Source organism: Geotrypetes seraphini, chromosome 17, assembly GCF_902459505.1.
Source record: "Geotrypetes seraphini chromosome 17, aGeoSer1.1, whole genome shotgun sequence".
Lineage (NCBI taxonomy): Eukaryota > Metazoa > Chordata > Amphibia > Gymnophiona > Dermophiidae > Geotrypetes > Geotrypetes seraphini.
In genome coordinates, this window is record NC_047100.1 from 5,198,058 (window position 1) to 5,214,636 (window position 16,579).

The 16,579-nt window shown below is 41.7% G+C and overlaps 1 protein-coding gene across 7 annotated transcripts in view; it reads right to left on the reverse strand.

The window, feature by feature from the left end:
* Positions 1–16,579, reverse strand: part of MGLL (monoglyceride lipase) — a 103,051-nt gene that overhangs the window by 46,970 nt on the left and 39,502 nt on the right. For all 7 annotated transcript variants that reach the window (XM_033926454.1, XM_033926458.1, XM_033926453.1 and 4 more), the window contains exon 3: positions 1,981–2,087. In XM_033926454.1, the coding sequence (XP_033782345.1) occupies positions 1,981–2,087 (107 nt within the window). The remainder of the gene's footprint in view (positions 1–1,980; positions 2,088–16,579) is intronic.

Genomic DNA, 16,579 nt, shown 5'->3' on the forward strand with positions numbered 1-16,579 from the left:
CTAATTAACAAGGGTCTTCTAAGCTTTATATAGCTTAGGGCCTCACCAAGAGGCTATTATCAAGTGCTAAGCTTTAGTATAAGGGCCTTTAGTAAACAACTAGGTCTTTAACCTTTTTCTAAGGCTCCAGTAATCATCTTCTGGACTAAATTCCAAAAGAAAGAAATCCACATCTGTTTACAAATAGACAAAAGCTGGAGTAGAAGCGAGACGGAGTTTGTTAAGATGGCCACATCTAACAGAACAAAGTCTCAACTGGAGATGTAAACAGAAGAAAAACATCTTGGATGAAAACCATGAAAAATCTTAAATGAACAACAAACCAACTTGAGCTGAATTCAATAGTGGGCTTATGCAAGAGGGACACCTACTGTAAGCTCTTCTGCAGTGGTGAAAAGTAAGTGGCATAGGGTAGAAATGTGAGAAGCTCTAGCCCAGTGGTTCCCAACCCTGTCCTGGAGGACCACCAGGCCAATCGGGTTTTCAGGCTAGCCCTAATGAATATGCATGAGAGAGATTTGCATATAATGGAAGTGCCAGGCATGCAAATCTGCTCCATGCATATTCATTAGGGCTATCCTGAAAACCCAATTGGCAACCACTGCTCTAACCTACATGTATAACTTACAGCAGTACTTCTCAACCCAGTCCACAGGTCACACCAAGTCCCAATAGGTTTTCAGGATATCTACAATTAAATCTATTCTAGTCTTTTTATTTATATTCCACGCTATTCTAGATGGATAACAACAATTTTAAAAAATACTGTGTCCATACAAATTTATTCATTTAACAATCATTAAAAATAAAAAGGTTTTAACAATTTTCTAAAGATATAGGGGTCCTTTTACTAAATAATAATAATAACTTTATTCTTCTATACCGCCATAGTCATGAGACTTCTAAGGCGTGCTAACCGATTTAGCGCACACTAACTCGGTTAGCACGCCTTAGTAAAAGGACCCCATAATAAGAAACATAGAAACATGATGGCAGATAAAGGCCAAATGGCCCATCTGCAACATCCACTATCTCCTCCTCTCCCTATTGGTTACGGCTCTTTACACCTGCATTGTAATGTCATAGAGCTTTATGGTTATAGAAACAGAGAAACATGATGGCAGATAAAGGCCAAATGGCCCATCCAGTCTGCCCATCCACAGTAACCATTATCTCTTTCTCTCTCCGAGAGATCCCACATGCCTTTCCCAGGCCCTTTTGAATTCAGACAGTCTCTTGTCTCCACCACCTCTTCTGGGAGACTGTTCCACGCATCTACCACCCTTTCCGTAAAAAAAGTATTTCCTTAGATTACTTCGGAGCCTGTCACCTCTTAACTTTTCTTAGTGCAGTTGGAAGATCACTCCAAAGCTTTGTTCCTATAAACTCAAAAGATTTGTTCATCAATGATTTCAAATGACCATATGAAATAGACTGGCATGAATTTCCTCCTTGCTATGGAAATATAGCTCATGCATTTTCATTGTGGATATCCAGAAAAGCCGATGGATCTTGGTGTGCCCCCAGGAAGGGTTCAGAAAGCTTGACGTATAGGATACTGTAAGTGATGTGTTCCTGCCATCTTTAGGTGCCTACAGTTACGCCAGGCCTTTGGCTAGTGGACCTTTGGGCACCCTGATACTACAGTAGACTATTCTATTATTCTATAATGGAATCTAGCCACTCAGAATAGGCTCTCACCATTTAATATCATGGAAGTGCCACTGATGTACCAATGGACTTGGAAAATCATTTTAAATTCAAAACACGTCTACATTAGAATACCGTACTCACAATTATATGAAGCAACTAGTGTGCATTTTCTTCTTTCCTTTCCTGCTGAGGGTGTGACATACATTTATAACAATATAGAAAAACTGCTTTTCTGGAGCACAGAAAGCTATCACTGGCTGGTGTTTGTCAGAAAAAAAAACAAAGAGCACAATTGAAACCCCACTTTCTTGTCGGAAAAATACTCACCGTGGTCATGAGCAAACACGAAAAAGTTAAGTCCTGTAAGCATCTGAGCCAACTCATCATAGCGGCCACAGTGTTCCCCAGCACCATGGGCGACAAATGCGAGAGCCCTATGTGAGAACATCAAAGAATTGTCTGGTTAGAAAGTATTACACAGTTACATGATAAAGATCAAAGTGGCCCAGCACGATATTTAACATTGTAACATACAGTATATTATGTTATAATGTTGGTTTGGGTGTCTCCTGTATCAGTGGTTCTCAAACCTGTCCTGGGGGATCCCCAGTCTGTCGAATTTTCAAGATATCCCTAATGAATATGCATGAGCCAGATTTGCATGCCTCCTACCTCCATTACGTATTTATTTATTTTAAGAATTTCTATTCCGCCTATCAAGAAGGCAGATTACAAAGTAAACATACATAAAATGTCAGATATACAAATTCAAATAAAATTATATGCAAATCTTTCTCATATATATATTTGTTAGGGATATCTTGGAAACCCAACTGGCTGGGGTCCCGGACAGGTTTGAGAACCACTATATGAACGGAAGGATATCAATCAATCAGTAAATATCTCCTCTTATATGCAGGTTCCTCCCCAAACAGCACAATGCACTGTTGGCTAAAGTCAATTAGCTGTGAAGGTGTGTAATAAAAAGACTAGAACATTTCAGGACTGCTGTGTGAGTACATTTAGCACTGCATGCCTGATCTAGTATCTATTTTTAGTACCAGAAGAAGATAATATGTTGACCTCAGGAATGGATGTGAAAAGCAATCTTTATTAAAAGACCCAATAAGGGTCTTGTTTCAGAGTATCAAGGACAGTGGTGTAGTAAGGGGGGACAGAGGGGTGGACCCCCCTCCGCCCCCCGCTGTTTTGGTGGGAGCACCGGCACCTCTCTACCCCCCATGCTATGCTCGTGCCCTCCTTCCCTCCCACCTCATTAAATCTTCACCAGTGTGAGCAACTTTTCCAGCCTGATGCTCACATTGGCCTGGCTCCCCTCTGAAATCACTTCCAGGTCACAAGGTCAGGACGTGACGAAAGAAGAAAGCCAATGCTGGCGCAAGCAGCAGGCTAGAGTAACTGCTCGTGCTGGCAAAGATTTAAAAGAGGTATGGGGAAGGGAGGGTGTGAGTGTGGCGTGAGGAGTGGAGGGGGCAGAGAAGGGGCAGGGGATACAGAGGAGGGCATAGAGGGGTGCTACTGCCCCCACTTTGGGAGTTTCTCACCTTTGCTATGCAACTAATCAAGGGTCGACTAAATATTACTCAACAGCAGTGACTGTGCAGTTCCACATTCATCTGCCCTCCTCTTTCCCTTCCCTCCCCCCCCCCTCCCATTCGCAATCCTGTTCACAAGAAAGCCAGGAGCATGCCAGGCTGCTGTGAGAGATCATAGGAGCCATTTTGAAGAGCAGCCACTAGGGGCAGGGGCAAGTGGGTTTCACTCCTGCCCTCATCGTCCCACTGGACCTCCAGGAAATTTAGCTTCTTCCATTGGATAAACCTTGAACTGTGACTTACTGATACTCCTTGGAACTTATAGAATACATGAATTTTAGCACCAGGTTTCAGCAGGTGTAAGTCCTCGAGACCAAAGATGGGTGCAGGAATCAGTGCTTAAGAGCTATTCTATCAAGGCTGCTTAGTGCTAAGTGAATCTGTGTCCAGCGCAGATTTTAATGGCGCCTGACTTTGGGTGCTAATTACTGAATCTGGCACCTAGATCTTTTTCATGGGTAGTGACTTCTAATGTAGATTTGGCTTATTCTTCCCAATGTGCATCACTTTGCATTTGTCCCCATTAAATTTCATCTGCCATTTGGATGCCCAGTCTTCCAATTTCCTAAGATCTACCTGCAATTTTTCACAGTCTGAGTGCAATTTCACAGCTTTGAATAGTTTTGTGCCATTTGCATTTTTTATTTTTGCACACGCAACAAAGAACTGTCATCATAACAGTTTCAAAAGAAAAAAATAACAATAATATGTCATCCGATATACTGTAACCAAATACAAGCGTAACGAAGCCACCTATCCTGGATGCTTCACACAAGACCTTCTGTTCTGCCAGGCCTCTCCTTCCTCTTGGAACTAGGTCAGAATTCTAAATACGCCAAGGAGCATTTGATATGTTAATAGCAAACATGATAGGATTATTACTTTACAATTTGGGGAGCAATAGTTTCTAAGAGCTTTTGCCAGAGCTGCTTTTTTTTAACATTGTTTCTCTTCTTTGTGACTGCCTGCTATTGAGTGAATTTCATGGTGTTCAAATTCCTCATTTGCTGGATCCAATATTGTAATAGTGGGGCTTTTTCCCCAGCCCAATATTTCAAAATTGCTTTTTTGACCATCAATATGGCAATAAATACATAAAATTGCATTGTGGCTTTAGGCACATTTTGCTATAAAAGAATTATTTGATCTCCTAACAGCTGACTCCCATAATCCCAATCCACTGAGTATTGTGTGATGGCTGACACTACGGGCCAGAATCTGTAATTGGTGCCTAAAATGATAGGTACCTACAGTGCCGTAGTAGTGGGGGTGAGGGGGCAATCCCCGGTGTAAGGTTGCTGTCCGCGTCAGCATTGGTGCTCTCTCTGACGTCACTTCCAGGACCTGCGCCTAGGAAGTGACGTCAAAGGGCGAGCCAACATAGACATGGGTATGCAGCTCACATCAGAGAAGTTAAAAAGGTATGGGGGAAGGGGGGTGCGATGGGGAAGAGGGGGGGGGAGAAAAAACACCACCACCACGGGCACAGCTCACCCTTATTACGCCACTGGGCACCTAAAAATAGGCACCCATTGCATATCAGTCACATGTGCTGAGCGACACCTAACTTAAAATTTAAGGGCCTGTAATGTAGGCCATTGATGTCTTTAAGTGGTCAGTTACGGATGCGAAAGCTGGACACTACGGAAACAAGACAGAAAGAACTCTGTAGGAATAAATATCAGATAAACTAAGACCCTCTTTGGATCTATCCATGAATTCTCCTGCTAGACCAAGTTTCAACTTTTATTAAAATTTGATAAAACACTAATCATAAATTCTAAGCGTTTGACAATTAAAAAATTTAAATGGGGAACAATTAACAAACTTATTAGTGGCACATTACTTACATGAAAACAACAGGATAGTGGGTCCAGGGCCCCAAAACAGATGTTTCCAAGAAAGGCTGTCAAACACCTTCTCTATGTCTAAACTAGCTACATTACCAAAACTGAATATACACAAATGCTCAAGTATTTGTATCCACCCGAGTAGCATAACTCAAGGTGGCAGAGATCATCATTAGTCCCAGCTTGGCATTTTTGACAATTTATATATAAAGTTTCAATAAAATATAGTTTATAACTTAGCTTGTATTAACCGCATACAAGCTAAGTTAAAATGTTTTAAACTTATTATGAGTTATATATGAGTTATGCTACTCGGGTGGAATCTGAACATCCCTCAAATGCTTGAGCGTTTGTGTATATTCATGTGGTGAGTGAGAACGCTTACTGAAGAATTCAAAGAATATTTTAGGAAGATGGCTCAAATGTAAACTAGCTACAGCCAAGAGCATCTTAAGGAGATTCATAGAGGCATAGCTGCCAGGTAGTCATCTCTTAGAAGATGCGGCAGGGAGTCATTTAATCACCTCATTTATCATTCCCATTTCCAAATCACTTATAAATACGTTAAATAGCACCAGATCCCTGCCGCACTCCATCATTCACCTATCTCTATTGAGAAAAATGGCCTTTTAACCCTACCTTCTGTTTTCTAGTTCTCAGCCCACAACAGAACATTGGCTCTTATCCCATGACATTTTAATTTTCTCAGAAGTCTCTCATATGGGAATTTGCCAAAAGCTTTCTGACAAACTAGATAAACTATTATCAAATGGCTGACCTTTATTCACAAGTTTATTCACTCCTTCCAAGAAATGAAGCAATTTGGTGAGGCAAGATTTCCCTTGGCTGAATCCCTGCTGACTCTGTCCCATTAAACCATGTTTCTCGATGCGTTTGGTAATTTTATTCTTTATAATAGTTTCTATCATTTTCCACAGCACTGACATCAGTTTACTGCTCTGTAATTTCCTAGATCACCCCGGCATCCTTTTGAAAAAGTCAGCTTTACGTTGGCCAACCCCCAATCTTCAGATAATCTTCAGATACCACAGACAATTTTACACACTTTTGAGACCTCTGAAGTCCTCTCATGGATTATCACTATCTGTACTCATCAAAAGAAATTGTACGATGTGATACTCGCTCTGGAATTTTCTCCCAAAGGGGGCTACATCTAACTTCAGATTGCCTCTACGTCAGGAAGCAGGTGAAAGCCTGGCTCTCCTCCCAAGACTCAATACAGTGTATGGTAAACTGTGTGCTACAGCGCACCAATGGGCCGCCTGAGATTCCATGTGTGCTGCGAGACGCTGAGGAGGAGAAGAGGTGCCGGTGTCAGCTGACTGCCTACAGGACGTACCTCTCGCTGTGAGAGGCACCTTCTGTATTCTTAAGTACTGCATTTAGAACAAATTGGAGAAATTGTTTCTTCACTCAACATATAATTAAGCTCTGGAATTTGTTGCCAGAGAATGTAATAAAAGAAATGAGCATAGCAGGGTTTAAAAAAGGTTTGGACAAATTCCTGGGAAAAAAGTTCATAATAAAACCAAAAAAGAACTGCATGAAATATACAAGATACAGGAATTTTTATTAAAGTCAATAAAAAGTTTTATATCCAGAATTAGTCCTTGATATTAAATAGTACGGACCTGACATGGTCCGTGTTTCGAAAAATACTTCTTCTTCAGGGATCCATGATGTTCAGTACATTTGTATACAAAAACCATATGGATAACAGCAACTGACCAAAAGATTCTGGAAACACAGGCGGTAAAAAAATTTTCCTGTTGAAAATACTGCTCAGAAAAAGCTGATTGGGGAAAATCCATTGCTTATTCCTGGGATAAGCTGCTTGGAATCTATTACTCTGCTGGGATCTTGCCATTTCCTTAGGACTTGGATGGCCACTGTTGGAGACAGCATACAATTACTATGCTTCCTGGAGCTTTGGTAAGCCTAGACTAAGCACTTGACCAAGTGAAAACAAAGTCAGAGATCCACTGTGGTGTACTATATCTATTCAAAATGCGTTCATGGGCCTTACGGTTCTTCTCTGCCCCCACAGTCTTGGCTTACCGTATTTTGGTTTTCAGAAATTATAAAAAAAAAAAAAAAAATCAGAGCCTGGTTAAACATTAATATGCTATCTTTAAACATCAATATAACAAAACTCATAATTTTTCCTACTAAACATAGACTATCACTGCTTAGTCCTATTAAATTCAAATCCTCCACGGTCCAAATTGTTCCTTCAACTTAAACTACTTGGCGTAATTCTTGATAGCAAACTTTCCTTCCACAATCCAATCAGTGTTGTCGTGCAAAAATACTTCTATCGTCTTATTCCTTACTCTCCCCTCAGGTCCCTTCGCTCTGTCGGTCAGAACTTTCTTGTTATTCCGTCTCTGAGTCACATTAACGCTTTGCGTTCCAATATCGTTTCGGTTACAGCCCCCTCTCTCTGGAATTCCCTACCAAGTTATTTACGAGAAGAACCTACCTTAATCCATTTTAAGTCCAAAATGAAAACCTTTCTATTTAACGACGCATTTGGAACATGAATGTCCTTTTCAGGTTAATTGGAAGACCCAATACTTTTCTCCCCTTCCTTTTGGGTTTTTTCCCCCCTTTACGATTGTAGTTCTTCCCTTTTATCCTTCTGTTTATGTACGTTCAAAATTATACTGCTTTGTCATACAATAAACTCCCTGTACCGTCCATATTTGTCATTGTTAACTATAATTTATGTATTTTATTGCAATGTACACTGCCTAGAAGCTTGATTATGCGGTATACCAAATTTTAAATAAACTTGGAAACTTTAGTACCTGACCCATGAACTAAAGTGCCATTGGTGCTGAACAGAGTACAACAGTAACACTCACAATTCTCAGGCATTGTCTAACAGAAACACGTAAGGTCATTGTGTTTGACAGTTTAGTTGCTGAAATGCTGGGAAAGGAAACACATTAACAGCAGGGCCTCTGGCATCTTAGTTCTAGCCAATAAACAAGGCAGGAGCCAATTTTGGAATGGGCTGGCATTCAAGAAGCCAAGAGTCGGAGCTGGCTAGCTGACAACATTTTGAACACTCTCTTTTATCCTATTCCCCAAACAAGCCAACAAAGAAAGAATGGTCTGAAATATTTGGGTTTCCATGGGATGTGAAATGCACATACATGGGAACCTCTGGTAAAGGATTAACACAGGTTTTTGTATTAGAAATACACAGTTTTCACTGGTGATGTCAGCTGTATTGTATGCATTCTGCTCTTTTCTTGGATACAAGTTAATTGCACCCCAGCTGGCCTGTTGCAATGTTATTTTGTTATAATATGACAAAATGTCTACATGATTTTTAAAACCTTAATAAATACAGTTATTAAAAATAATTCTGCTAAAACCATTTTCTGTGACAAAAAAAGCATCTCTCGATAAAGTCCGCGGGCTAATTCTGTGCTGTTTTGAGCAAGAAACTGGATAATTACTGATCTAGCCACTGCTCCTACAGCTACAAGCTCTGCTGAAGGAGTACTCGGCAAGGTAGTGTTTTACAGTGATATCTAGTGGATGAGCAAGGAGCAGAACTGGAAATAGCTCTTGCAAAGCTGCACTTTTGGAGGTTGCCAACTGGAAGTTAAGTGGAACAGAACAAAGAAAATGTTAGCGGTTGTGCACAGGGGTCGCCCCATGGGAGCTGAATGAACATGGGGTGGGGACTTGCAAAGAGAAATAACAGTAGAAATAGTTTTGCATTCTTTACAATATTTTGCATAAAGATCTGAATGGGAAAGAAGGCCAACAAACCTTCTTATTTCCAGTATTATGCATTTAAATGATGCAGCCGTTTCAAAATGATTTTTGGTGCCAAATGTAAAACAAGCTACCCCTCTGTGGTCACAATGGAGCTTGCTCGATACTCACTAGCACCCAGAAAGCTGGCTCTTATGGATGCCGTCCTACCAACCATGAGAACACTTAAGCCGAGCTTGTGCACCTGTTCTCATTTTGTATAGTACCTCACTGGTATGTTTACTGGTACGCTGTCTGGCTGGGTGACCAGAGCTTGTTGACGATGCAAAGCAACACAGACTGATAAGTGAGCAAAGGCAGGCAGGCAGGCAGCCCAGCTCACACAGAAGCAGCCTTTTACAAGACACAAATTAGCCAAATCTCTCCTTTAATGTCTCAGGAGAGATACAGCTTCCTTCTGGTTAGGTCCCTGCCCAGCTGTTTCCTTGAAATTTATGATTTAGACTTTTGTTCATTTTAAGTACATAGGGTGAAATGGTGTGGTGGCCGTGTTAGTCAACTTTCCAAGGTAGTATAAAGAAATTAAAAAAAACAAACCCAAAAAGTTCATCAGTTAAAAGGAAAGATATATAAACTATAAAGAGTTTTACCTTATGCAAAATTGTCATTTCTTTAATAAGACATTAAATATTTTTTCTGCAGCCCTCACATTTAAAGTTTAATATCTTTTCTTTCTCAAAACTGACACATTTCAATCACTATATTGAAAATAAAATCATTTTCCCTACCTTTGTTGTCTGGTGACTTTATTTTTCTGTGCTTTCAACTATGGTTCCAGGGCCTTCTTGTCCTTTGACTGTTTTTCTCTCTGTCTTCACTTTCTGTCTTGCATCCATCTTTGGCATTAACTTAATGTTCAATTTTTCTGCTTTCTTTTCAAAATCTACGTTTCCATGTCTTATCTTCCCTTCCTATCTCTCTCTTCTTCCGTCCTATTTCCATGGTCTGGTATCTCTTTCCTTCCTTTGTCTCCCTCCCTTCTTCCTTCCTTTCCCCTGGTCTGGCATCTGTCTCCTTCCCTTACCCCATGCCCTGGCATCTCTCCCTCCCCCTCCATGGTCTGATATCTCCTTTCCTTACCTCCCTCCCACGAACTTGGCTTCTCTTGTTCCTCTCCTCTCCCTTGTCTTCCTTCCCTCTCTTTCCCCAATTGGGTGCAGCAGCAACAGAAGCAGCATTTCCTTCCCCCTTTCCTGTGCAGCAGAAGCATTTCTCTTCCCCTTTCCCTCCCTCTCCCTGTACAGCAGCAGCAGCAGCAGCAGCAGCAGCATTTCCCTTCCCCCTTTCCTATGCAACCGAAGCATTTCTCTTTCCCCTCCCCTTCCGTTCTCTTCCTTGTGGTGCAGCAGCGGTCTGGCCGGCTCAGTTGATTGTTCCGTTCAAAACCGCGTTGTGATGTTGTGACGTCAGAGAGGCTTCTGATGCAGGAGTGGATAGCGCGAGGAGCCGCCAACCCGTGGCTTTGAACGGAATGATCGACTGAGCTGGCCAGACACACTGCTGCTCCAAAAGGAAGAGAAGGGGGAAGAGAAATGCTGTTTTGATCGTTTCCAGGCTGCGGGCCGCAAAATAGCACCTGAAGAGCTGCATGCGGCCCGCGGGCCGTGTGATTGAGACCGCTGCTTTATAGATATATAAAGGAAATTTAAAATTAGCCATTTACTTCTGGATTCTATATACCGGTAGGTCATTTAAATTTGGACATGGAGGCTAGATGCTGCATAAACTAATTAGTCAACTGGATGCTATTTATTGATTCTAACTAGAGTTAATTGACACTGATTTGGAGTTACGCGTGCATTTGCCTACGTGCTGTTCTATAATGCATCACACCCAACCCATAAGGAGATGTGACCTTGAGAGAGGCATAGGTGAGTCAGGGCATTCCAAATATTTAGGAGTAGTGTTAAAGTATACAGGCGTTGTGTGTCAAACTTGCATTCCAGGATTTCTACCAGATTTCAGCTGGTGTAAATCTTCACACCCAAAGAGGGGCATGGAAATTTGATCTACGCGCTAATTCTAGAAAGTGTGCTATGCCCAGAGCGCTCTCTATAGAACAGCACTTAAGAACATAAGAACCTAAGAATAGCCTTACTGGGTCAGACCAATGGTCCATCTAGTCCAGTATCCTGTGTTCATGGAGGCCAATCCAAGTCACAAGTACATTACATTATTAGCTTTTTTGACTGGGTTACTAGACAACTGGATGCCGGAGAGTCACTGGACGTGGTATATTTGGACTTCAGTAAAGCCTTTGATAGCGTCCCACACCGAAGGTTATTGAACAAGCTGAAATCAATAGGATTGGGAGACACTCTAACTACATGGGTTGGGGACTGGCTGAACTGTAGACTACAGAGGGTGGTGGTGAACGGTACCCCGTCAGAAGCGTTGAGCGTGCTTAGTGGAGTGCCGCAGGGCTCAGTCTTGGGCCCGATTCTTTTCAACTTATTCATAAGAGACATGACGCAAGGACTTAGGGGAAAGGTATCACTGTTCGCCGACGCCGCCAAAATTTGCAATATAGTAAGCAAAAGCTTGTTACCTGATAATATGACACAGGACCTAATGCTGATGGAACGATGGTCAACGACTTGGCAGCTAGGCTTCAATGCTAAAAAATGCAAGGTAAAGCTCCTGGGTAAGAGAAACCCACGCAGAACTTATACACTAAATGGTGAGACCTTGGTTAGGACCACGGCGGAACGTGATCTAGGGGTGATCATTAGTGAAGACATGAAGGCTGCCAATCAAGTGGAGAAGGCTTCCTCCAAGGCAAGACAAATGATGGGTTGTATCCGTAGAGGTTTTGTCAGCAGGAGACCTGAAGTCATTATGCCGCTGTACAGATCCATGGTGAGGCCTCACATGGAGTACTGTGTTCAATTCTGGAGACCACACTACCGTAAGGACGTGCTGAGGATCGAGTTGGTTCAGCGAATGGCCACCAGGATGGTCTTGGGGCTAAAGGACCTAACGTATGAAGAAAGACTAAAGAAGTTGCGGCTGTACTCACTTGAAGAACGAAGAGAGAGGGGAGACATGATTGAAATGTTTAAGTACATCACGGGTCGCATCGAGTCAGATGATGATATCTTCTGTCTCAGGGGACCCTCGACCACCAGAGGACATCCGCTGAAAATCAGGGGAGGGAAGTTTCATGGAGACTCCAGAAAGTACTTCTTCACCGAAAGAGTGGTGGATCAGTGGAACAGGCTCCCACTGCAGGTGATTGAGGCCAACAGCGTGACGGATTTTAAGAGCAAATGGGATGCTCACGTGGGATCTTTAGGGGAGTGAATTCAGGGGGGCGGATACTTGGAATGGGCAGACTTGGTGGGCTATAGCCCTTTTCTGCCATCATTTTCTATGTTTCTATGTTACATTAGTGACTTCTATTCTGCCTATACCTTGTAGTTCAAGGCGGATTACAAAAGAGCTAACTGGACATTTCCAGTAACGTTACAATTGTTTTTTGGTTACAAAAGAGGTACGATAGCTGGATAATTTCCAGGAGAACTTGCAAATTGGATAGTAAAATGACTGGACATTTCTAGGTAATATTACAAATAGATTACAAATAAGATTACATTACATTTTAGGGATCTGTATTCTTGGTTGGTATTTTGAGGAGGAAGAGATTACCAAAGTGGAGGCTTTGGGAGGGGAATTTACCAGGGAGAAGAGGGAAGAGAGGGAGGGTTAAGGTATCTGGATAAATTTTTTGAATAGCAGGGTTTTGATTTCTTTTCGAAATGTTTTGAGGTCGCCCGTTGCCGTCAGCAGGTTGGAGATGGAGTGGTCAAGTTTCGCTGCTCGAGTCGCAAGAAGGTTGACAAAAACCCAAATAGTAACAGCATTCCATGCTACCATTCCATGGCAACACATTCCAGATTTTAACTATTCTCTGAGTGAAAAAATATTTCCTCCTATTGGTTTTAAAAGTATTACTCTGTAACTTAATTGAGTGCCCCCTAGTCTTTGTAAATCTTGCTGCAGCAAAAAAATCGATCCACTTGTACCCATTCTACACCACTCAAGATTTTGTAGACCTCGATCATATCTCCCCTCAGCCGTCTCTTTTCCAAGCTGAAGAGCCCTAACCTCTTTAGTCTTTCCTCATACGAGAGGAGTTCCATCCCCTTTACCATCTTGGTTGCTCTTCTTTGAACCGTTTCTAGTGCCGCTATATCTTTTTTGAGATAAAGAGATCAGAATTCAGCGCAATATTCCAGGTGAGGATACACTATTGAGCAATACAGAGGCATTCTAACATTCTTAGTCTTGTTTACCATCCCTTTTCTAATAATTCCTAGCATCTTGTTTGCTTTCTTGGCTGCTACTGCAGACTTTTCCCAGTGCCTACATTGGAACACCATTCCTGAATCTGGGCCTGTGTTAGTCTAGCTGGTGATACCTTATAGACTAATTTATTGAGGCATGAACTGTTGAAGACAGGAGTTCATACCTTCAGATGGTTGATTAACAGTTTATCATCCCAATTCCTTCTGCATGATTATTCATTTATTTACTTAATTCATTATCTAGCCCATCCTTCCCAAAGAACCCAGGAGGGTTACAGGTCAACATACACAATATACAGTTAACAGGTTACAATTTTCCATAGTTACAGTACAAGTTTTTTCCCTAATTCGACACATATCAAGGATCTTGAATCAATATACATTTCTTTGTAATCTATCAGTCATGGTCGGGGGAGTTGTTGAACAGGAATGTTTTTAATGTTTTTCTAAAGTTGAAGAATCCTTCAAGGGATCTAATCTGCGGGGACAGTCGATTCCAGTGGCTCAGTATGTTGAGTTATTTTACTCTTGGGCTAGCTAGTCTCATGGCTCAAGCTGTGTTGTAGTCAGAGCAGGTATTGGGGTGTACAAAAAAGGCATTTGACCTGGACCCCATGCTAGAAGGTGCCCCAAGCACCACAGCTCCCTTGCAAATTTCTGCCCTGGGCCCCAACATGTCTAACACTGACATTGGTTCAGTACTGGGATGCTTGTGTAGGTCTCCTATCTAACAGGCCTAGACAGGTCTGGCTCTGCTATGGAAGTAATGCACTCAGACTCAGGCAGGAAAGGGCTGGTAAGCCCTGTCAGCCAAGGAGCAACACTCGGGATCACCTGAGAGAAGGTAAAGTCCCTGGAATAGTCTACGGTGGAGGTATTGGGGGGTGTACTATGAATTGAAAAGCCACTGAGGTAGCATCAAATATCCCCAAAAAGCTATTTATTCCATAATATTAGCCTGAGAAGTTGTAAGATGCTAAAGTTTCTTCCCTGACTCCCCAGGACCTGCAATCCACTAGCTTTCCCCAAATACGACTTGGAGCTGATATTAATGTTGTTAAGCAAAACAGCAATAGCTATTTCTACTTCTAACTTCCTTTATTTATTCACGAAATGACCCTTTGGTCTTCCTCTATTTCTGGTCTAATTGGATTTAGCTCATACATTTTCAGAAGAAGCTCAAAGTAAGTCTTGTTCAGAGAAACAGTAGATATTTTCCTGCCCTGCTTACACGGTTGCCATTTTCATATCTCAGCAAACACTTACATAGAAATCACAAAAGGAAGGGTTCTTTAGAACTGGCTGGGACATATTGTCTTTAGCTACCGCCATTTACCATGTTACTTTGCCCCTGAGGAAATGACCTTCTGCTGTTCAGCCAAAAACAACTTTTGCCCTTGCTGAGAAGCCTTACAAAAATTAGGAAAGAGAGAAATTTTGTGGCCAAGAAAACCACCATTCCTTAAAATGGAAATACAGCTTAAGAGCCTAGTTCCTATCTGGCGCCAGCGTAAGGGTAACTGAGTGTGTAAAGATGTTGGCTTTTTTCTTTCAAATCCTTCTTCTGCTTTCAGGCTGTTGTCAAACAATAAATTGAACCTGGTCACTGAAGGAAAGACTTTCATAGTATTCTCGTAACATCTTGGTAATAACCCTTACATGCACCCTTTACAGAAAAACATTCAGCGCCAATTTTTTACTGTGTGCATTTTTATGTGACACTTATAGAATCTGCTTGTGCGTATATGGTACTATTCTAATCCTTTATGCATGTATTAGGGCATAGACAAGGGGTGGGTAAGCAGAGTGGGCAGACTTGATGGGCTGTAGCCCTTTTCTGCCGTCATCTTCTATGTTTCTATGAGTGTGATTTTATGCATGAGTGTTGCTAACCTTTTTTTGATATTAAGGGGCTTATTCATTATGAATTTGTACCAACTGGACAAACAGTTAACCAGGTTTTCTATTTGGAAGTCCTGAAAAGGCTACGTGAAAAAGTTAAGACGAAAAAGACCTGAACTTTTTGCTAACAACTCATGGTTCTTGCATCTCGACAATGCACCAGCCCACATGGCACTGTCTGTTAGGGAGTTTGTAGCCAAAAAACAAATAACTGTATTGGACCACCATCCCTACTCACCTGATCTGGCCCCCAATGAATTTTTTCTTTACTCGAAGATAAAGGACATATTGAACGGAAGACAATTTGATGACATTCAGGACATCAAGTGTAATACAATGACAGCTTTGATGGGCATTCCAGAAAAAGAGTTCCAAAATTGCTTTGAAGGGTGAACTAGGTGATGGCATTGGTGCATAGCTTCCCAAGGGGAGTACTTCGAAGGTGGCCATAGTGATAGTCAGCAATGAGGTATGTAACACTTTTTTCTAGGATGAGTTCGTAAACTTAATTGTCAGTCTTCATAGTATATTACACATATTTGGAGCTTGCTGAGCTGCCCATTTCTACCCTCAAATGATTACAAACTGTACAACACAAGGAAACAGTGATGGAGACGGACAAACTGGATGGCAAGAGTCAAGTTAAACTGCTTTTATTGTGGAATCCAACGGATGATATTAAAAAGACTCAACACCGATTCGTGTTTCAGCCCCTAAGGCATGCAGCAGGAGTCAAAATGCTGGATTCACATACCAATATTGTGTCAGAATTGAAAATAAATTCTTAATGACTTTGTAATAAATCTGAATGCCAACACATACACAGCAACCGCTCCTGAGCGGCATATATAACCAAACCTGATGGGTTTGAATCCCAAAGGTGTAGGGAGGGGTGTTTATCTTGGAACTTTGTCTTTGAAAACACATTCCACATAGGGCTCTGATGGGGGTGGGGGGCCTGGGGGAAAGCAGTGAAAAGCAAGGTTCCTGGAAGAATTTGGTATAAAATTATGGTTAAGAGGGATGGGACTTCATATATTGCTTTCTCTGTTCAATTTACATATTTTAAATGGGTACTTATTTTGTACCTGGGGCAATGAAGTGTTAAGTGACTTGCCAAGAGTCACAAGGAGCCGCAGTGGGAATCAAACTCACAACCTCAGGGTGCTGAGGGAGCTGCAACTGATCTTCTTCTTCATTATTTTCTTTCTTTTAATGATTAATTAGACTGTGGTTATACCCTGGGGGAATCATTTCAACATTATCAGTGTTGGAGCTAGCTGTGCATAAATGTTTTTTTTTAACCAAGGTTAATGGAGGGGGGGGGGCTGGGAAAACCCCTGTAAATGTAGCTGGTTTTCTATCTTATTTGCCAATGTGGGATATTTTTATAATGTGTCATGTGCTAGTGAGAAGGCTATTGTCATAGAAAGAT